The sequence below is a fragment of the Leucopleurus acutus genome, assembly GCF_964270905.1.
Source record: "Leucopleurus acutus genome assembly, chromosome: 2".
In the NCBI taxonomy this organism is placed as follows: Eukaryota; Metazoa; Chordata; class Mammalia; order Artiodactyla; family Delphinidae; genus Leucopleurus; species Leucopleurus acutus.
The window spans coordinates 171196058-171216983 of record NC_139143.1 but is presented as its reverse complement, the minus strand read 5'-3'; the positions used below and the strand labels follow the sequence as shown (position 1 = coordinate 171216983).

The following is a 20926-nucleotide window of genomic DNA, read 5'->3' as shown; positions in this document are numbered from 1 at the left end:
TTCTTCATCCAACACCTGAATTGAAGCACCTTTGAGATGTGCTTGTAAGTTCCCCAGAACACACAGATTGTAAAACCTATCTTTTACACCTGATTGATTCTCTACCTATGGTCCATGGCCCAGGCTAAGACATGCCTGTTTCCTGGATAAATTATTTCAGCCCAGTATGATTCCTACTACCTCTTCTGTTATGTCTTATGAGCCTCCCAACCTGAAGACTCCTGGTGCTCTCTCAACCTAAAGTAGGCCACATCCTACTTTGAAATTGCCTCTGGGTTCTCCTCCTGTATCTATAGTTTCCAATTCTGTACCTTTACTAGTATTGGGCTTATAATATGGTATATATGGGTTGATTTCTCTAGTTTGAGAACAAGAGCGGACATTAGTATTGGATCACATATAAAGGAAAATGTGAGGCTGGGTAATGACCCAGAAGGAAAGATGGGTTCCTCATTGGGCTTTGTAGGAGCTTCTGTAAGAGGGGGTGTGGGGGATGTTACCTGCATTTCAAAGTATAAGTTTTTTTTTAAATTAATTAATTAATTTAGGCTGTGCTGGGTCTTTGATGCGGCACATGGGCTTCTCTAGTTGTGGTACGTGGGATCTTAGTTCCCCGACCAGGGTTCGAACCCGGGCCCCCTGCATTGGGAGCACGTAGTCTTAACCACTGGACCACCAGGGAAGTCCCCTCAAAGTATAAGTTTTTTAAAAAAAAAACTTCTCTGCTGTTTTCTCTAAAGAAATCTACGTATTGTAGAGCAAATTGGAAGCCCACAGCTCTGATTCAGCCTTAAGATTTACTTTGGCCCACATTTTAGTTTTATTTTAACTTTTTATTGAAGTATAAATGCATACAGGAAAGTGCACAAATCACTGTACAATTTGATAAACTGAACATACCCATGAAATCAGCTTTCAGATCAAGGGAAAAAAAAAAAAGTCACCAGCACCTCACCCAGACAGGGTAACCTCTATCTAGCTCTCTAACATCATATCTTAGTTTTACCTATTTTGAACTCTTTAGGGACTGGCTTTTTTCCTCTCAACATTATGTTGTAAGATTCACCCATAATGTTGTGTGAAGTGTAGTTGATTGCTTCCCATTGCTGTGTAGAGACTGTTATTATTTACTATGCCACAGCTGATCCATTCTAATAATGGGCACTTGGGTAGCTTACAGTTTGGGGCTATTATAAATAATGCCTCTGAACTTTTTTTTTTTTTTTTTTTTTTGGGCCACACCGTGCAGCTTGCAGGATCTTAGTTCCCCGACCAGGGGTTGAACCTGGGCCCTTGGCAGTGAAAACAACAAACCCTAACCACTGGACCGCCAGGGAATGCCCACCTCTGAACATTCTTGTACGTGTCTTTTGACGAACATATATATGCATTATGCCTACGACAGTTCACATGAAAAATTCAAGATAAAGTTTTTCTTAAAACAACAACAAAAACAACAAAAAACCCCACAAAGCCCAGAAGATCTGACAACACTGGGTCCACATTTCCTCACAGCAACACCTGACTGGAACTGAGGCCTGTCTTAGGTGGGCCGTGGCTTCTTCACGTACTGTCACTCCCTATTACAAACCCAGATCTACTTATTTTTGGTAGCTTATTTTTTTCATTCAATAATCTCAAGCACACTCTTCCCCCCAGATAACTGCAAAGCTTATTACCTCATTTCCTTCAGGTCTCTATCCACATGTTACCTTATCAGAGAGGACCTCCCTGACCACCCACCCTATGAAAAGTGGCAACTTCCTCCTGCACTATGCTTCCTATTTTCCTTTACCCTGCTTTATTTTTCTTTCTTTTACTTATCACCTGACATACATGTATTTTTTTCTCCCCCAAGTAGAATCGAAGCTCCATGAGAGCAGGGACCATTCTCGTCTCTTAGTCACTGCTGTTTCTACAGTCCCTGGAACAGTGCCTGGCATGTAGCGGAAACTGGATAGATATTTGATGCATGAATAATAAGAAGAACAATAATAACCAATACTTATTGAAGGGTAACTATGTACCAAGCATTTTTCTAAGCACTTTACATATGTTAATCCATTTGATCCTCAGGACAATCCTATGTGGTGAAGAGCATTATTTACTTCATTTTACAATAGGAAACTAACACTTATATTCTACTCTAAACAATAGCTACATTTGAAACGTTGTATACGGATCAAATTTATTAAACAGAGTCTTTAAATGTACTAGAGAAGCTTAATACCTAAAAGGAAACTTTCAACAAACCATTTTATTAGGATGATGTTTTGCTGATAACATGTTTAGTCGCTACTTAGGTTGTTTTGTTTACAGTCCAGTTCACCATCTCTCCACAGTACTGCAGAGGGAGTGGTGGAGGGAGGGAACTTCCAGTTACCTGAGAAAGGATTTTAGAACCCAGATCATCTGTCCTGTCCATCAGTCACAGGAAGTACTGATTTATCACTTTGTTAAAAGTGGTCTTGTCTTGTTTGAGATGACATTGATGTCAGGGTCCCTGGTTAGAACTCCTTCATTTGTTCGCTAAGCTCCTACTGTGTAGAGCCCAACCCCATGTGCTTTGTTACACAGGGAACCTATTCCATAGAACATTGATAATATTGTAAAACCTTTGCCCACTGAGCAAAAAGATATTCCCCTGCTCCAGGAACAAAAACAGAACCACTATGCCTCAGAAATGCTAAGTTAACATTTCCATGACTGAGACATTCTGGTAAGCCTTTCTGAGCAAACTGGACAGGGCTTCTCATATTCTTGCCTCTCACATTCTGTAGCTGCCACCCAAGGACCGAAAGGGAAGGATTTATCTATAAAACATTGTCACAAATAGTTTAGATGCACATTCACTGGTTTAACTATTTTTTCTTGGCACAGACTTAAAATTGAACCAGCGCTTTCTGGGGCTCCCTGGCTTCATTTCCCCTTGGCACTATCTCCAGAAATCTTGTTTACACTCCATTTTTCTCTCTGGCCTATTGTCTTAGATTGTGACTGTAAGCTGTTTCCTAGCACAGTGCTGCTCAGACTTTTAGATCCCATGGATCAATAAAAGAGATTAAAAAAAAAAAGGTCTTAGGAACCAACATGGGGTTCTCTGCATTACATTTTACCAAATAAGGATATTTTAAAAAATGGCTAATTTTTACTGGCATCATTTGGGAAGAAAGGGCATTTTCGCATCAAAAAAAGTTAGGAGGGAAATAATCTCAGAATAAAGAACAGTCTTCTGCATTGAGAAAATTTAGCTTTATGAAAAGCTCATTACATTATCATTACCTTTCTTATTTCTTGGGGGACTGGTGAAAATTTCAGCTTTCACCTCTAGACTCTAAGTTGAAACTTCAAGGCTTCTTTCCTGCTGGCTCTTTCTTGGTTCTTGTTCTTTTCTGCCCTTGACGACATCTCCAGCAGGGTCCCTTGTATATACACAGCTGCGGATTCCTAGTGTCCTTCGGCCACCTGGTCCAGCTGTAGGTCTTTCCTTCCTTTAGCTTTGTTCTCACGGTGCTCTTTTCAAAACTCCATTCAGCAAGTCATAAAACACACCTGCAAGTTAAAAGCCAACCATCAGTTTATCTTGGGATTTCCACAGTGCCTTTCCTTTAACATTCAATTAAGCTAGTTAAATCTGCACATTTGACTTTTTAACCCCACCAGGTTTTCATTAATAAAATGCGGATTGACATTACTAGGGAGAATTTTGAAAATGAATGAGATAAATTAATTCAACAAACATTTACTTAGAGTTGGATTATAGAGATTAATAATAAAAAAGTTCTTTGTCGTCTAAGCAGTCATAGATTTATTAAAGAGGCAATATATAAATTGAGAGTTGGTTCTCTTAATCTGGAGTCCGTGGGATGGATGGGCTTGGGGAAGGGAGTGCTTAATGAGATTGTAGGCAAAAATTTGGGTGTATGTTCCTTTTTCTGAGAAGTTTCATTATTCTCATTAGATTTTCAACTGAGTCCCAAGACTTCTAAAGGGAAAATATTGATGTAAACTTTTTTTTTTATAAATTTATTTTTGGCTGTGTTGGGTCTTCGTTGCTGCATGAGGGCTTTCTCTAGTTGCAGCAAGCAGGGGCTACTCTTTGTTGTGGTGCGCAGGCTTCTCCGGTGGCTTCTCTTGTTGCGGAGCACAGTCTCTAGGAACGCGGCTTTCAGTAGTTGTGGCGCATGGGTCTAGTTTAGCTGCTCCGTGGCATGTGGGATCTTCCCGGACCAGGCTCGAACCCGTGCGCCCTGCATTGGCAGGTGGATTCTTAACCACTGGGCCACCTGGGAAGCCCAAACAGATAGTTGTGGGTTTTTTTGTTTTTTTCTTTTTGCGCGGGCCTCTCACTGTTGTGGCCTCTCCCGTTGTGGAGCACAGGCTCTGGATGTGCAGGCTCAGCGGCCATGGCTCACAGGCCCAGCCGCTCCGTGGCATGTGGGATCTTCCCGGACTGGGGCACGAGCCCGCCTACCCTGCATCGGCAGGCGGACTCTCAACCACTGCGCCACCAGGGAAGCTGCAAACAGATAGTTTTAATATACTAAGTTACCATAAGGAAATGTGACCGATACTATGGGTGAACAAAGAATAGAACGCTTTCTTTCTGCTTGAGGGAAAAAAATATGGTTTCATTGATCAGGGTCTCGAAGGACAGATAGGAATTGGGGAGGGGGGATGGCAAGGACATTTGAGGCAGAAAGAACTGCATGTGCAAAGTCATGGGTTCCAGAACAAAATGTGTATTTGAGAAAAATGCAATGTGGCTGGAGCATGGAGTGCATGGTGAGAAATATGCAGGGCTAGGGAGTGACAAGCTTTGAAAACTGTGTGGACTACAGAGAACCAGCAGAAATCTTTAAAAATAGGTTTTTACACTGTCAGTTGTGTAAAGTATATAAACATTTCTCAAAGGAGGTCCCTTCTATTCCTGCCTTACTAAGGGAGTGACTTGGGCAGCGAGGTCTGCTGTTGCTGAAGGCTGGAAAAGTTTGAGAACCAGAGCTCTAGGGCCCAGCCCAGGCCATAGCAAAATTCTGAAGAGTACGTAAAATCTGTCCTCCTTTCCTGCTTCTTTTCACTTTATCCCCACTGTCCCCTTCATATATCCAGAAGGATCCGCTTGGTTTCTACCTTCCAGAATTCTAAAATGGTTGAACTAGAAGGAACCTCAGAAGTTATTTTGGTCCAACTTCCCTATTTTACAGTCTTGGAAATAGACTGTGATTAGGAAGGGATTTACTCTCCGTGTCTCCCCTTCCATCTCTGGTTTGGTGCTGGGCCTGTTGCTCTCCTCCTTCTCTTCTTTTTGTTTTGTTTTGTTTTGCTTGGCTGCGTCACTAACCAGGGATCACAGTGGAATGGAAGCGTGGAGTCTTAACCACTGGACCGCCAGGGAAGTCCCACCCTCCTTCTCTTCTGAGGAAATCCCAGGGACTCCTTTGGCTTCAACTAACATCCCCATACCAGAGACTCTAAGGTTTGTATTTCCAGCTTGATGTTACTCTCTAAGCCCAAACCTTTTAATTGTCTACAGAACATTCCTATCTGATGTTTTATGTTCTTCTGAAACCCAACATGTCCAAAGATAAATTGATGATCACAAAATCTCCTCTAGCATTCCCCACATTGGAAAATGGCACCTTACCCACCGAATCGCTCAAATCAAACTACTAGATATTATGTTGATATCTCCTCCTTTAATGCCCTCCCCACAATCCAATCAGTCACTAAGACCTCTCATTTTGCCTCTAAAATGTCCATTTTGTCCACTTCACTCTGTCTTCATCATCACTACAATAGACCATTATCTTTTGCCTGGACTTGCTGCAATATTCTTCTAACTCCTAGTCTACTCTTTTCTCCCTGAATCTACTTCCCACACTGCAATCAGAGTGAACCTAAAACATAAATCTGAGAATGCTGTGCTTCTATTAACCCTTTACCAACTGATCATCGTTTGTAGCTAACAACTAAAGGCCCTATTTTTCTCTTTTCTGCCCAATTCCTGAGTCTCATCTGGTGCCACCCCCTCTCTCATTATGCACCAGTCACGTTGGCCTTTTTTTCAGTTCTTCACCAGTACCAAGATCCTTCCCCGCCTGGGGCCTTTGCACATATTGTCTCTCACATCCCTTCCCTCCTTGTCTGGTCAATTTCTGGTCATCTTTCAGGTTCTAGCTGAAGCTCAGGACTTCAGGGAAAACTTCTTGGTCCTCTGACTAAGTGAGGTCCGTCTGTGCTTTCTCATTGCACTGTAACAACTGTGAGTGAATAACTATTTTTTTTAATAAATAAATTAATTTTTGGCTGGGTTGGATCTTCATTGCTGTGTGCCAGCTTTCTCTAGTTGCGGCAAGCGGGGGCTACTCTTCATTGCGGTGTGTGGACTTATTGCAGTGGATTCTCTTGTTGTGGAGCACGGGCTCTAGGTGCACAGGCTTTAGTAGTTGTGGCAAGTGGGCTCAGTAGTTGTGGCACAAGGGCTTAGTTGCTCCATGGCATGTGGGATCTTCCTGGACCAGGGCTTAAACCTGTGTCCCCTGCATTGGCAGGCAGATTCTTAACCACTTTACCACCAGGGAAGCCCAGAAGTGAACTCTTAAGACTTTCTCTCTAGCACATTGCCTGGCCTTCAATAAATGCTTGTTAGAAGAGGGATTGAGTGCTTTATGCACCTAGTGGCAGAGGTGAACTAGAACCCAAACTCATTTCTGATATGGTATTCTTTTCTCAAACCATGAGCAGTCTGCCCCCTAAGATGATATCCCACACTCCAGACTTCCTCTCCCTCTTCCCAGTGATTAAATGTATCAGTCTTGTGTGTTCTGTTCAGGGGCCTATTAAAGCCAATCTGGTGAACTAATCCAGGTTTAGAGACTACCCTTCCCCCAGGATGTCTGCGTTTTAACTGGGAAATCCTGTAGGACAGAAAGTAATCTCAAAGGAACTAATCAAAATTTCAGGCACTATAAAAATATTGGAAGGAGGGAATTTTCACTATCATCCCTTAATGGGATTATAGGAAAGAAGTTTACAATGTACCAGATTTAATGTTTTTTTTTAAATTTTTTTGAACTTTATCTTTGTAGCAAACCTGTTAGGTAGATTTTATTATCCCCTTTATCAAATGAGGGAATCTCTGAAAGGTTTAGTAATTTACCTAATGTCGCCAATCTGTTGGGGAGGCCAGTGTTTAGTCACTCCCCCTCCCCGATTATGACTCCTGGTCTAATCCTCTTTTCACCATACCACTGCCGCCTTCAAGGGTAAGTGTAGGCAACTGCTTACAGTTTACACATAAATCTGGGCCATGGGGTTAACTGGTTAACTTATATTAAAAAAAAAAAAAAAAGGACTATGTTTCTTCTCTTCCCTTGGTGGGATCTATGTTCTGAACCTGGACTCTGCCAGAAGTCTATCCCATTTGGTGCCTGACCTTATTCATTCCAACCATAAATGTGATTATGGGCAGAAAAAATGCGTTGAGCACTTTAAGCAAAATTATGATGCAAAATCCAAGATGCTGTGTTATTTATTTTACTACTGAGTCCACCCAAGCCTCCTGTATCCAGGGAGGGGATGGTATCAAGTTGACACTTGAGTGCATTATTTATCTGTTTACTACTATTTGCAATAACAAAAGCTATTAGGAGATGGACTGTCCTGGGATCAAATATCCCTGCAGGAGTCAGGTTTGCCTCTGATTAAAAATGCTTCTGCCCATCCATCTTTTAGATCGCCTCAGGATTCTGGTTCCTGAATACAGGATTTCTCTTGGGGGTGGAGGGACACTATTATGTTCCTCTCAGTGTCAGGCAAACCTCACTATTTAATAGCTTTGTGACCTTGGGCACATGACTTAACCTCTCTGTTTCCTCAGTTATAAAACGGATTGGCTGACAGCTACATTGAAGATGCTGCAAGCCTTTAATATGTTTGAAAGCACCTAACAACAAAGCCTAGTCTACAGCAGGTATTCAAATAGCATTTATTTCCTTTCTTCCCCAGTAAGGACTCGTTGAAGGAACATGTAACATTTTGTGTGGATGTGTGAAGTGTGTTTTTCTTGGAAATAAAGTCCACAGTTTAACAGATTATCATGGGGGCCAGCGACATCCCTAAAAAAGAATTGTGGATTCTCCTCCCGGCAACGCCGAAGGGTGAATCTCTTTCCCAGGGGACCGGATGTTTTCTGGATATTTTTGTTCTCTGGGCCCTCTTTCTGTAGCCTGCTAACAGAGGAGGATAACCAGGTGAGGGGGTGTCTTTCTCAGGGCAGGGCCCCCTTGAACTTTCCCTGAGGGCTCTGTGACTCCTGTTCGTGTTCCCCCCCATATGGGGGTGGGGTGCCATCTGCAAGTGGGAAGCAGGTTTATTTTAAGGCCTCTCAGCCTTCGGGGTTCGCTTCTTCACTGAAAACCCAGCTTTTGTGGGTTCCCACAAGCTAGAGCTACTCCCTTCCCTCCAGCTGTTAGTCAAAACCTCGTGGTGCGACCCTGGCCGCCCCCACCCTCCTAGGCCCCAATCCCAAGGCGGTGGGGGCGGGGAGGCCGCGCGCGCCGCTTCCGCTCCTCCAGCCCACCAGAGGGCGCTGCGGCCCCACCTCTGCCTTCCCGGAGTGCTTCGCGCCGGGCCCCTTCAGCGTGGGTGAGCGAATGTGAGAGTCAGCGTCGCGCCGTGCGCGCCGTCCGCCTCCGCTGCTCGGCGCCCTTATTTCGGCTGCGAGGCGCGGGCGCGCGCGTAAAGGCATAGAGACGGGCGTTGAGCTGTCGGGCTAGAGCGTCGCCGAGTCGGAGCCGGAGCCCGAGCCGCGCGCTGTGTCTCCGCTGCGTCCGCCGAGGCCCCCGAGTGTCAGGGACAAAAGCCGCCGCTGCGCCGCCTGCTCCCGTCGCCGGGGCTCATCCGCTGCCGCCGCCACCCTGAGGAGAGTCCGCCGCCGTCGCCGCCCGTGAGGATCCGAGAGCCATGTCGGCCAGCAGCCTCTTGGAGCAGGTACAGGCCCGGCCCGCATGCCTCGGCCATTGTGTGAGGCGAGAGGGAGCCCGACTAGGCCCGGGCCCGCCGCCCCCGGTCGGGCCGAGCTGAGGCGGCGCCTTTAGCGGGCCTCATTTTGAGGCTCTCAGGCCGGCCGCGCCCAGCGCCTCGCCCTCGGCCCGCTCTCCCCGCTCCTCACTGGGCCTCGGAGACCGCCGGCCGCGCCGCGTCCCGTCCTCTCAGCGGGCCTCGTTTTTCTCTCGTTTCCTTCCCCTTCTTTGAAGCCCTGGTCCCCTCGCGTTGTTTGTGGCGCGGCCCCCCTCCTCCCCCTTGGCCCCGCCAGCGTCGCGCTTCCCCCGCCTCCCGTCTTCAGCCTCCCCCTCACCCCATTCCTGACGCCTCTCCTTAGGCCTGCGCCTTTATTCCCGTCTCGGTCCCGGCTTTAATTTGTCTCTCCTTTTCCGTTTTTTCTTCGGACGATGTGCTGCTCGGCGACGTTTCCTTCCCCCGCAGAGACCAAAAGGTCAAGGAAACAAAGGTGAGCCCAGCTCCGCCGGTGCCCCTGGCGGGCGGGGGACCCCGTGTGGGGGGGGCGGGGTCTCCGGGAAGCGCCCCGGGGAGAGGACCTTTCGGAAGCCGCTTAGTTTGCAGGTGCCTCACAGTTAAGTATTTGACCCTTTCGGTGTGTTCCTGTAGCTGGCGAACAGCTTTGTAGTGAACAAGGAGTAATTCATTAGGGGTGGGGGTGGATTCGGTTTTGAAATGTCCCAGGTCCTTAGTTTCCTGTAGGTCTTAGAAGGCCTTTGTTTTTCATCCTCGTGGATCACACTCTGGAAGTGCTCACATGTGATGGGGGAGGGGAAGCGGGAGGGAATAGAAATCTAGAGGAGCCAATAAAATGACCTTTTTAGATCAACTTGCTCTGGGTGGAGGGAGACATTTTTACTGACGAATGTTGCTCAGCATTCATTCTCATCTTTATCCTTTCGAAACGCAAACTTATTTGCTCTGTGTAGTATGGTTTTTCTCTGGTTAGGAGGTATTTGATTAGTTTGGGAGGTGGTTGTACGATTGAGACACTCCTAATTTGAATTTTTTCTCCTTTAGTACAAAATGGATCTGTACATCAAAAGGATGGATTAAATGATGATGATTTTGAACCTTACTTGAGTCCACAGGCAAGGCCCGTGAGTAGTTAACCATTTTCGTGCTTGATCAGAGGATGCAGTATACCATTATTCTTTCTCTGCTCTATCAATAAGTTTCATTTTCAGGGGATGACTTTCTTAATATCAGTCAATATGTTATAAAACCAGTTGCTACAAATGTCATAGGTCCTTAAGGATCTTATCTCTGTTGTGAGCAAACATACCATTCTCTGAGGCTAGTACTGATAACATTTTACAGTGCACTAACAGCAACACTTGCTTGAGTAGTTCTTCCTCCTTAGCAAGAATGTAACAATGTAAAACTTAAGAATACTTTCTGGTGTTAAATGTTTTCACCTCCCAAACATTTTTCTTTTAGGAAAATTGGATTCATACGTGATGGGAAAAACTAACATAAAATCACCTGAACTTTATTCAGTGCTGCAGAACTGAGTATCTTCGTTTTGTCTAGTCACTAGTTAGTGGGTTCTTAGGTTATCAGAACTATTTTGGAGCTGGGTACTCTTTCAAGTTGAGCTCCATCTTCATCTGTAAAGAGCAATTTTGTATATATCTGGCTTCTTAGGGGAGCTGTATTTACAAAATGGAGTTGAAGGAAAATAAAACACTGTTGAGAACAGAGATCAAGAATGATGGAATTCCAGTTTTTGCAATGTAATCTGTCTTCTAATGTGAAGATTAGTTGCATGTAGGTCCATATATGACCATGAACTGTGCACAGAGACTTCTTTGATTCAGCAGTTCTTCTGTGTTACTATCTTGCATCCCAAAGACAGTCACAAAGTTGTAACTAATAAGTATAACTCACCAGACTAATAAACCAAAAGGAAAATTGACAACTCATCCAGAATATCCTAAAAGGTGAAAAAGTTTGTGGAACATTTATATAAATTCTGAACAGATGGTGTATGATATTCATAACAGTCTTGAATAACTTGACAGTGCGTGCGCATGTTTGGGCCTAATGCTTACATAAAACTTTTTGATCCCTTGTGTAGAATTTTCTGAATTGAAAGTGTAGAAACCGCTTAAGCAAGTGATTGGAAAAAAGTTTTTGCAGAAGACAACCAGTTAATCAGGAAAAGTAGGGAAGGAAGTGGAGGAATGAACTATTAATGGGTTCTTGCTCTTGAGGTAGTTTGCTTACATAATCATTATAACAAGGAGAGTGGGAGCATTTGGAAACATAATTCTAGGTAGTTCTTGTGAAACATTGTGTAATTCAGATTTTTGAGCTCAGGGGCATGTGGGAACCTGCCAGTTCAGGTGTAGGCATTTAGCTCTATAGTGGCATAACCTGTGATATTAAATGTGTTTGTTTTTTGTTTGTTAAGTAAGCTAAAGCTTGAATATTTTTGAAAAATTTGTGGGGGAGTTTGTTTTTTATTTAAGTAAGTTAAAGCTTAAATATTTTTGAAAAATTTGGGGGGAAATATAAATTTTGGTTGAATAGACATAATCTGAGACTCTCTGTAGTCTGTCAAGGCTGTTTCATCTACTTTTTAACCAGTTTTTTATTTTAATTTTTGAATTTTATTTACTTTTTTATTCAGCAGATTCTTATTAGTTTAACCAGTTTTTCATCACCTTATATTGGAATAATTCTTCAGGCTTAATCTATTAAGGGTGGTCTGAATTTCTTATTCATAATGGATTTGGGGCTGTTAAAATTATAACACTGTCTTGGAGAAATAGACTTCTCTTAAACTTGAGAGTATATGTGAAAGAGTTAGGTTTTTAAAAGAAAATTTAGAATTGGCAGAGAGAAGCACCACCATTTTATCAAACTATATTAGTTGAAATATTTAATCTTCAGGAGATGTGTTTTAGTGGCTAGGAAGAAGTACTGTTGGCTTTGGTAATACAAACTTAAGGCCTGACATAGTTATGGTCATCCAAGTCTCTTACGAACAAAACTCCCTATTGACTAGTTAGTGGATTCTTAGATACCAGAGCTGTTTTGAAGTTAAAGTAGTCTATTTTTGAGTTGAGCTGAGTCTATATCTATAGAAACCAATTCTATATATCTCTGGCTTCTTATTTAAGGGAGTACTTTGTGAGTTACTAGGATTTATGAAAAAGAACTGTCAGCATAAATGAAAGTAAGAATGTTTCTGCAATGTAATCTATCTTCTAATGTGAGGACTAGTTGAGTATAACTTTATTTCTGGTTGTCGTTCTGAAGGATGATTCCTTTTATAAAGATGTGGACTGTACTGTCTTTAGAATTATATTCCTGTTTTTAATGAAAAAGGTGTGCATTTTAGCTTACGGCCTTAACTTTTATAGGTGAAGCAAAACAGGTAGCAACATTTTTTTTGGTTTTGAATCCACTGGAAGCCACTGTGCATTTTCTTTCCAGGTTATAATTAAATAGTGGCATCTCTTGATGTTCCCAGATGGTTTGCCAGGAGGCTTTACTATAGAGTAGGTGTACTGAACCTTGATTTTTGGTTTATGGTTGAGGAATGGCTGCACAGATTTTTGGGGTAGAACTTGAAATTTCCAGTTATTTTTATCTATTATATAGTAAGTTTTAATAGGAAACTCTTGTGAATACTTTTTCTTTCTGCCAATATTCCCACTCCTTCAGTCCAGAGATAGTGGTTTTAATGAAGGCATCATCTCAGTACATCTATAGAGGAAGACTTAAACTTAGTGAGATGACGGGTTTTCCCTTTTCTGAATTGTAGCACTAAAAGGTAAGGTTGGTATTCACTGTATGTCAGTTTAATTTTAAATGTTTAAGCAGTTCAATTATTAAACCAAAATATTATCTAAGTCTATAAAAATAGCAAGTTTATGGGAAGAGACCCTCTGAAAAGGTCACTCTCCTTTTTTATGGTAATGACTGAAATATTTGAATTGTGTGAATAATTGGGAGAGGAAATGTTATGGTCGTTTTATATATTTTTGTGTTTAGTTTTAATTAACCCTTTTTTCTTCTTCCACAGAATAATGCATATACTGCCATGTCAGATTCCTACTTACCCAGTTACTACAGTCCCTCCATTGGCTTCTCCTATTCTTTGGGTGAAGCTGCTTGGTCTACTGGGGGTGACACAGCCATGCCCTATCTAACTTCTTATGGACAGCTGAGCAACGGAGAGCCTCACTTCCTACCAGATGCAATGTTCGGACAACCAGGAGCCCTGGGTAGCACTCCATTTCTTGGTCAGCATGGTTTTAATTTCTTTCCCAGTGGGATTGACTTCTCAGCTTGGGGAAATAACAGTTCTCAGGGACAGTCTACTCAGAGCTCTGGATATAGTAGCAATTATGCTTATGCACCTAGCTCCTTAGGTGGAGCCATGATTGATGGACAGTCAGCTTTTGCCAGTGAGACCCTCAATAAGGCTCCTGGCATGAATACTATAGACCAGGGGATGGCAGCCCTGAAGTTGGGTAGCACAGAAGTTGCAAGCAATGTTCCAAAAGTTGTAGGCTCTGCTGTTGGTAGCGGGTCCATTACTAGTAACATCGTGGCTTCCAATAGTTTGCCTCCAGCTACCATTGCTCCTCCAAAACCAGCGTCTTGGGCTGATATTGCTAGCAAGCCTGCAAAACAGCAACCCAAGTTGAAGACCAAGAATGGCATTGCAGGGTCAAGTCTTCCACCACCTCCAATAAAACATAACATGGATATTGGAACTTGGGATAACAAGGGTCCTGTGGCAAAAACTCCCTCACAGGCTTTGGTTCAGAACATAGGTCAGCAGCCAACCCAGGGGTCTCCCCAGCCTGTAGGTCAGCAGGCTAACAGTAGCCCACCAGCGGCTCAGGCATCAGTAGGGCAACAGACACAGCCATTGCCCCCACCACCACCACAGCCTGCCCAGCTCTCAGTGCAGCAACAGGCAGCTCAGCCAACCCGCTGGGTAGCACCTCGGAACCGTGGCAGTGGGTTCGGTCATAATGGGGTGGATGGTAATGGAGTAGGACAGTCTCAGGCTGGATCTGGATCTACTCCTTCAGAACCTCACCCAGTGTTGGAGAAGCTGCGGTCCATTAATAACTATAACCCCAAGGATTTTGACTGGAATCTGAAACATGGCCGGGTTTTCATCATTAAGAGCTACTCTGAGGACGATATCCACCGTTCCATTAAGTATAATATCTGGTGCAGCACAGAGCATGGTAACAAGAGACTGGATGCTGCTTATCGCTCCATGAACGGGAAGGGCCCCGTTTACTTACTTTTCAGTGTCAACGGCAGTGGACACTTCTGTGGCGTTGCAGAAATGAAATCTGCTGTGGACTACAACACATGTGCAGGTGTGTGGTCCCAGGACAAATGGAAGGGTCGTTTTGATGTCAGGTGGATTTTTGTGAAGGACGTTCCCAATAGCCAGTTGCGACACATTCGCCTAGAGAACAACGAGAATAAACCAGTGACCAACTCCAGGGACACTCAGGAAGTGCCTCTGGAAAAGGCTAAGCAGGTGTTGAAAATCATAGCCAGCTACAAGCACACCACTTCCATTTTTGATGACTTCTCACACTATGAGAAACGCCAAGAGGAAGAAGAAAGTGTTAAAAAGGTAACCAGCTTACCCTTCTTAAGACTTTAAAGGAAGGAGAAGGAACTAGAGAGAACAGGAGAGGTATTATACTGAGCCATTAATAAAAGCTTTGTAAATAACACAAGTATCACTTAACAGTTCAAGCCTTAATGGAGGATAATTGGTCTTATTATTTGAACCTTAGTGTGAAAGAATATGGGAACATTAGTGGAGGACAGAAATGTGGGCTTAAGTTAAAGCAGAAACAAACTTAGAGAAACTGGCTTTACATGATGCAGAAAGAGGTGAAGAATGAGTCTGAAAAAAACACAAAGGGAATAATTGAAGTGATAGAAACGTAGAAATGAAAGTAGGAGAAGATTGAGGCTGTAATGTGGCAGAGAAAAAGATAATTCTGTCGGAATTAACTTTTGGCCTTGCTGGGGTACTGTAGTTATTTTCAAGAGTTGGTGTGTCACGAAGCCCTGACATTTCTGCCTGCCTGCTGACAACTGGTAGTGTTAAGAGGATGTTTTTCAGACCTTTCTTCCTTCTGTCTTTTGTAGTGTTCTAGTTAATCACTTTTTTTTTTCAAAATCTTTTTCCCATTAGAAAAGGTAATTATATAAAACTTGGAAAGCAGATCATCCAAAAGAGCTGGCTTCTTGTTCTTAACATTTGGTTGTATTCCTAAAGATTCACTTTCTCTTTTCCTCTGTAACAAGTGGGAATCTTGGACAGAGTGATAGGGAATAGTTCCAAAGTAAAGAGTTGAATTTATTTGAAAGGGTTGGTAATGCTTGATCCCATGTATTGAGTGTAAACTCTAGGACCATAAGAAAATGATAAAATAGTGGTTGGGGCAGATCATATTATCCAGAAGTTAGACATGTTGAAGTATAGGAAGTAGGTGAAAAGATAATGGCAAGGAGAAAATGTTTTTAAAACATATGTATATATTAATGATAGAATCCTGAGTGGTTAGCTTCAGATGTAAAATAAACAAAACGTAACAGACTTAATGTAAATACATTTTCCTTGAATTTGTCATAAATTCATAGGGATCTTACGTAATTGATCTAGGACCTGAGGCACTTGTTATGCCTTTATAAAGACTTATTCCTTTGAGCAGTGGGAGGAAGACTGCTCAGAGAAGTAAGTTTGCTCTGGTAGATTCTTGAACTCCATAACACAGAATCAGAGGTCCATAGTTGTCTAACTAAAGCTGGATGGTTGACTTTTATTTTTGGCTGCATTGTGTCTTCGTTGCTGCTTGCGGGCTTCCTCTAGTTGCGGTGAGCGGCCTTCTCATTGCAGTGGCTTCTCTTGTTGTGGAGCATGGGCTCTAGGCATGCGGGCTCTAGGGCACAGGCTCAGTAGTTGTGGCGCACGGGCTTAGTTGCTCCGCAGCATGTGGAATCTTCCCGGACAAGGGCTCGAACCCGTGTCCCTTTCATTGGCAGGTGGATTCTTAACCCCTGAGCCACCAGGGAAGCCCAGGATGGTTGACTCTTTATCTTCCAGTGTGTACAGACAAATAAGAAATAGAGGTATGCTTGTCAGTGATGCTGAAAGTATTGGGGAGATAGAGCCAGGTTACTGGAAAGTTGGCTGTCAGAAAAAACTTGGTACTTTTTAGTTCTTTAAACTCTTTCCTTTCTCAGAGTTTAACAGTTTAACTTAAAATCCTCCAGAATCTATAGAAAAAAGATACTTGATTATTTTTGCCAAACATCTGAAAGGCTCTAAAGATGTCTTAACAGGCTTCTGTTTCTAGACGAACAAGGAAGGAGGCTGAGGCCTTTTAGGCATCATGTAGTGGCATAGCAGATTATGAACGTGTGTGGGGGCATCCAGGTGCTTGGTTTAACTACTTGAAATATGCATAGTATTTGTTGCATACTAAGAATCTGCTTACTTTCATCTGCAAAGTTCTGTCCTACATCTTGTGGTTTAAAAGCAGGAAGGCAAAGATAGGAGTATTTTTTGGAATGTGCAGCATAGCCGCTAAGATAAATTTGTATTTGTTAGAACTAGTGGGAAAGCTTGTGTTTAAAAGTGAAGTAGCAAGTCTGAGGATTGTTAATTTGTGTGCACTTTTAATCAAGTATATATCTGTATTCACTTGAGTGGTTCAGTGAATGATAAAACTTCATAAGTAGGTGTAAGATTCATTGACTAGCCTTGTGTTTTCAGTGAGTGTAATAATAATCAAGGTTTAGGGTCTTTGTTAAGCTAACTAATGGCTCTTAAAACCGTTCTGTAAAGACTTTTGATGAATGAGTATCCTAATTGTTCTGAGGCTGGTGAACAAACCACCAAAGGTAAAAACTTAAAAGCTTCAATTATACTTGTGTCAGATTACTTTTTAGTTTACTTTCTTTAAGAAGAGCTTGCTGGGGTTTCAGGAAGGTCCCTATGATTGCTTCCAAACCCAGCTACCCTTTCAGTCAGTATTGCCTTACTCCTGTGTTGCCCACTGTTACCCTTTAACATCCTTACATAACTGACTGTAAACTGTTCTTCCAGTTTTTAATTAGGCTTCCAAGACAAAACAAGTTTCATGATAATGGGACTGATAGCTCATTGAAGCATTGACTCTCTTAAGTGGGGTGTTTGTATATGTGCCTTGGTATTATTTACAAGATTGAAAAAAATCTTCCAGCCAAATGGAAACTCAGTCAGTAGGGAAATACTTAAAACTTCATCCTGAAAATGATGTCACAGCTGTTCTAAAGTTCCGTGATTGGGCATGTTTCTTGGCAGAACACACTGAAGCAGAACTACAGCCATTTTTGCCTTGTTCTGTCACATGATCTAATTCAATACCATAGAACCTTCAAGATCTGTCTGGCTTGGATATTTTGGATCTGTCTGGCTTGACACTTCCAGCAAATTTTAGTGACTTCATTTACTTCGTTGTATACTTTAGATACTATTTTGTAAACTGCTTTCTGCATTTATTTAGAACTTTCCTCTAATTGTTATTCTGTGACATCACTTTTTAAAAATTTATTTTATTTTTGTTTGCATTGGGTCTGCGTTGCTGCGCGCGGGCTTTTCTCTGGTTGTGGCGAGCGGGGGCTACTCTTCCTTGCCGTGTGCAGGCTTCTCGTTGCAGTGGCTTCTCTTGTTGAGGAGCATGGGCTCTAGGTGTGTGGGCTTCAGTAGTTGTGGCTCACGGGCTCTAGAGCGCAGCCTCAGTAGTTGTGGTGCACGGACTTAGTTGTTCCGCGGCATGTGGGATCTTCCCAGACCAGGGCTCAAACCTGTGTCCCCTGCATTGGCAGGTGGATTCTTAACCGCTGAGCCACCAGGGAAGCCCTGTGACATCACTTTTAAAAAAAAAATTTATTTAATTTATTCTTTTATACAGCAGGTTCTTATTAGTTATCTATCTTATGCATATTAGTGTATATAGCTGTGACATCACTTTTGATGGCTTCATAGTATTCTATCAAAAATTTATTGTAATTTACCAGTCCCTGTTACTGAATAGCTTCTTTATAATTTTTTTTCCAGCTAAAATAACAGTTGTAAATATCCTAAGGTATAAATATTGATTCATACCTATCCTTTAGTGCTGTGTCAAAGGATATATGCTTTTTTTTTTTTTTTTTGCGGTACTCGGGCCTCTCACTGTTGTAGCCTCTCCAGTTGCAGAGCACAGGCTCCGGACGTGCAGCCTCAGCGGCCATTTCTCATGGGCCCAGCCGCTGTGCAGCATGTGGGATCTTCCCGGACCGGGGCACGAACCCGTGTCCCCTGCATCGGCAGGCGGACTCTCAACCACTGTGCCACCAGGGAAGCCCAGGATATATGCTTTTTGAAGGTCTTGCCTGTGCTATATATTGCCATATGAGCTTTTTTCTTAAAATTTTTTTTTTGTTGTTACTACTGTCAGCTATTCAGAAGATGATGGCAGTCAGTTAATCTTTTTCTCTGTCTCAACTTTGGAATAGTGGGGCATAAAGGGAGAGGTACTCCCTGCAATAGTGATTTTTTTTTTTTTTAAAGAAACCTCATAAAATGTTGGTTTAGTTCCCCCCCCACACACAATATTTATTTATTTGGTTGTTCCTGGTCTTAGTTGCAGCAGGCAGGCTCCTTAGTTGTGGCTCCAGGGCTCCTTAGTTTGCCACACGCGGGCTCCTCATTTGTGGCATGCGAACTCTTAGTTGCAGCATGCATGTGGGTCTAGTTCCCTGAACCCGGGCCCCCTGCATTAGGAGTGCGGAGTCCTATCCACTGTGCCACCAGGGAAGTCCCTAGTTGGTTTAGTTTTGTCTTATCTTTCTAGCTTTTTAACTCTAGGTAAAAATAAGATAGTCTAGTAGGGGAGACTAAGGGCTGTGTAATTCTCTTAATGTCTAGCCCAACATTAGACTCAATCAGGCACTTGGGTAAAGATTTTTCTGAATAACTGGAAGGCTAAGGGGAGATTGAGGAGAGACAGATCTAGAGTAAATATTACTATAGTGACAACAGCTTAAGGTGTATATTTTTAAAAATTTCATTGCTATTAAGTGAGAATAGCAGGATTTTTTTTTTTTGGACTGAATTATTTAATTAGGTTCTTTGTAAGAAGTTTAGAACACTACTTTGTGAGGATAAATTCCGTTTGTAAGAGCGAACACAGAGGGGAGGTAACCCTAGAGTTGAGGAACAGCTTTTTGTTTGTTTGTTTTTGTTTTGAGGAACAGCTTTGATTCTTCACAGAATTTGTCAGTCCACAGCTTTCTGATCAACCTTCCGCTGCTCTGTAATCTCGTATTTGTCTCTGTGTTGAAGATCTCACCTTCCTGGTGCCTGGGCTTACGCAGTTTCTTCTTGAAGTAAGCATCAGTGAGATGTTCTGGGATTTTCACACCACTGATATCAGTTTTGGTGGAAGTGGCAATGACAAATTTCTGGTGTGTTCTCCGCAGAGGAACTTGATTGAGGGACAGAGGCCCAGTCACAAGTAGCAAGCCACTGCTCAGCTGCTTCAGGAAAATGACCCTCTTGGCTCTGTGGCGCCCAATGAGGATAATCAGAATGGTCCCAGGAGTGATGCTAGCGTGCAGTTTTCTCACATGCTTACTGAAGGGTTTTTTGCCGTGACTCAACAGCTTTCGAGGCACATCTTCAGTAGGATAATACCTAGGCATTTTGTGAAGTGTAACCACCCAGGTACCACTATTCTTGTCACCACCAGCTGGTTTTGTGACAGTAGCAAGAACCTTCACCTTCTTTTTCTTTTCAACCTTGGATTTAGCTGCTGAATACTTCCTCTAGTACAAGGCCTTTCTGGAATACATAGCCGATCGGGAATATCTGCCAATTCCTCTGACCAGGACAGGGTTTTGGCTGCATTGGGGCTTCCCCTTCTTAACCTGCTTCACCTTTTTAACCTTGCCACCAGCATCAGCCTTCTTGGCTTCAGGTTTTTCCTCCTTAGTATCTGGCTTCTCAGCCTTTTCACCCGCCATCTTGCAAGATGGGAAAAAGAACTCAGCATTTCTTTACCTTTAGGATTATTCTGATTTTCAGGCAGAAGACCTAAAAATGGTGACTTGGAGTGTGTTTGGACATACTGAAAATTTATTACGGTGTTTAAGAATTGAGATGAAGCTATTTATCTTTTCTTGGAACAACTTTACTGTGTGCTAGACACTACAGAGAAACCACAAATGTATTGTCAGGGAGCCTTATATTAGTGACAAGTAACAATACAAAATGAAAAGTGTTTTCTCAAGGTATGCACAAGGTGCCAGTTTGGAAGCTTGAAGATTGCCTAACCCAGCTTGGGGTGTGGGTTGATTGATCATAGAAGAATCCTGCAAGAAGTGATCTCTGAGCTGAGCCTTGGAAGATGTATAGAAGATAGCCAGAGGTGTTTTGAGAAGAGTGAACATGGTTCAGAACAGCCCAAATCTGTATAGATAATAACACTGTAGAAATAATAAGTTGGAATAGGAATTCCTGTACAGTTCAAGAACAAGTCTAATGGGAGTTTGTGGAATGGGTTTCCAGGAAGGGAAGTTTGGAGATTAGATTAGGAGAAGGGAGTTAAATGAAATGTTTATGCAGTTAGTTGGATATAGAAGGAATCTACTGAGAGAGATACAAAGTTGGCTTAAAATAAAGTACTAGAGTTTAAGAGAATGAGGAGTAAGATCTAATTTGAGTTAGGATGGCGGAGGTCTTTGATGTAAGCTTCAGTGAAAGGCAATGGGAAACTTGTAAAGGTGAACCAGTACTTCGTAATAATAGGTATCATTACTGTATATATATATA

At 42.7% G+C, this 20926-nt stretch overlaps 1 protein-coding gene and 1 pseudogene across 3 annotated transcripts in view; one reads left to right on the top strand and one right to left on the bottom strand.

Moving 5' to 3' along the window:
• The first annotated feature begins 8819 nt into the window (after positions 1–8819).
• Positions 8820–20926, top strand: part of YTHDF2 (YTH N6-methyladenosine RNA binding protein F2) — a 33658-nt gene continuing 21551 nt past the window's right edge. Inside the window, exons 1-4 of one of the 2 annotated variants that reach the window (XM_082863738.1) lie at positions 8820–8994; positions 9490–9514; positions 10084–10163; positions 13100–14686. In XM_082863738.1, coding sequence (XP_082719864.1) covers positions 8968–8994; positions 9490–9514; positions 10084–10163; positions 13100–14686 — 1719 coding nt within the window. In that variant the 5' untranslated portion in view covers positions 8820–8967. Of the gene's footprint in view, positions 8995–9489; positions 9515–10083; positions 10164–13099; positions 17762–20926 lie in introns of those variants that run through there. The other variant, XM_082863737.1, reaches the window with a different exon arrangement.
• Positions 18581–20141, bottom strand: LOC309958275 (large ribosomal subunit protein eL6-like; annotated as a pseudogene). Its single transcript has one exon. The product of its transcript is annotated as a large ribosomal subunit protein eL6-like (transcript).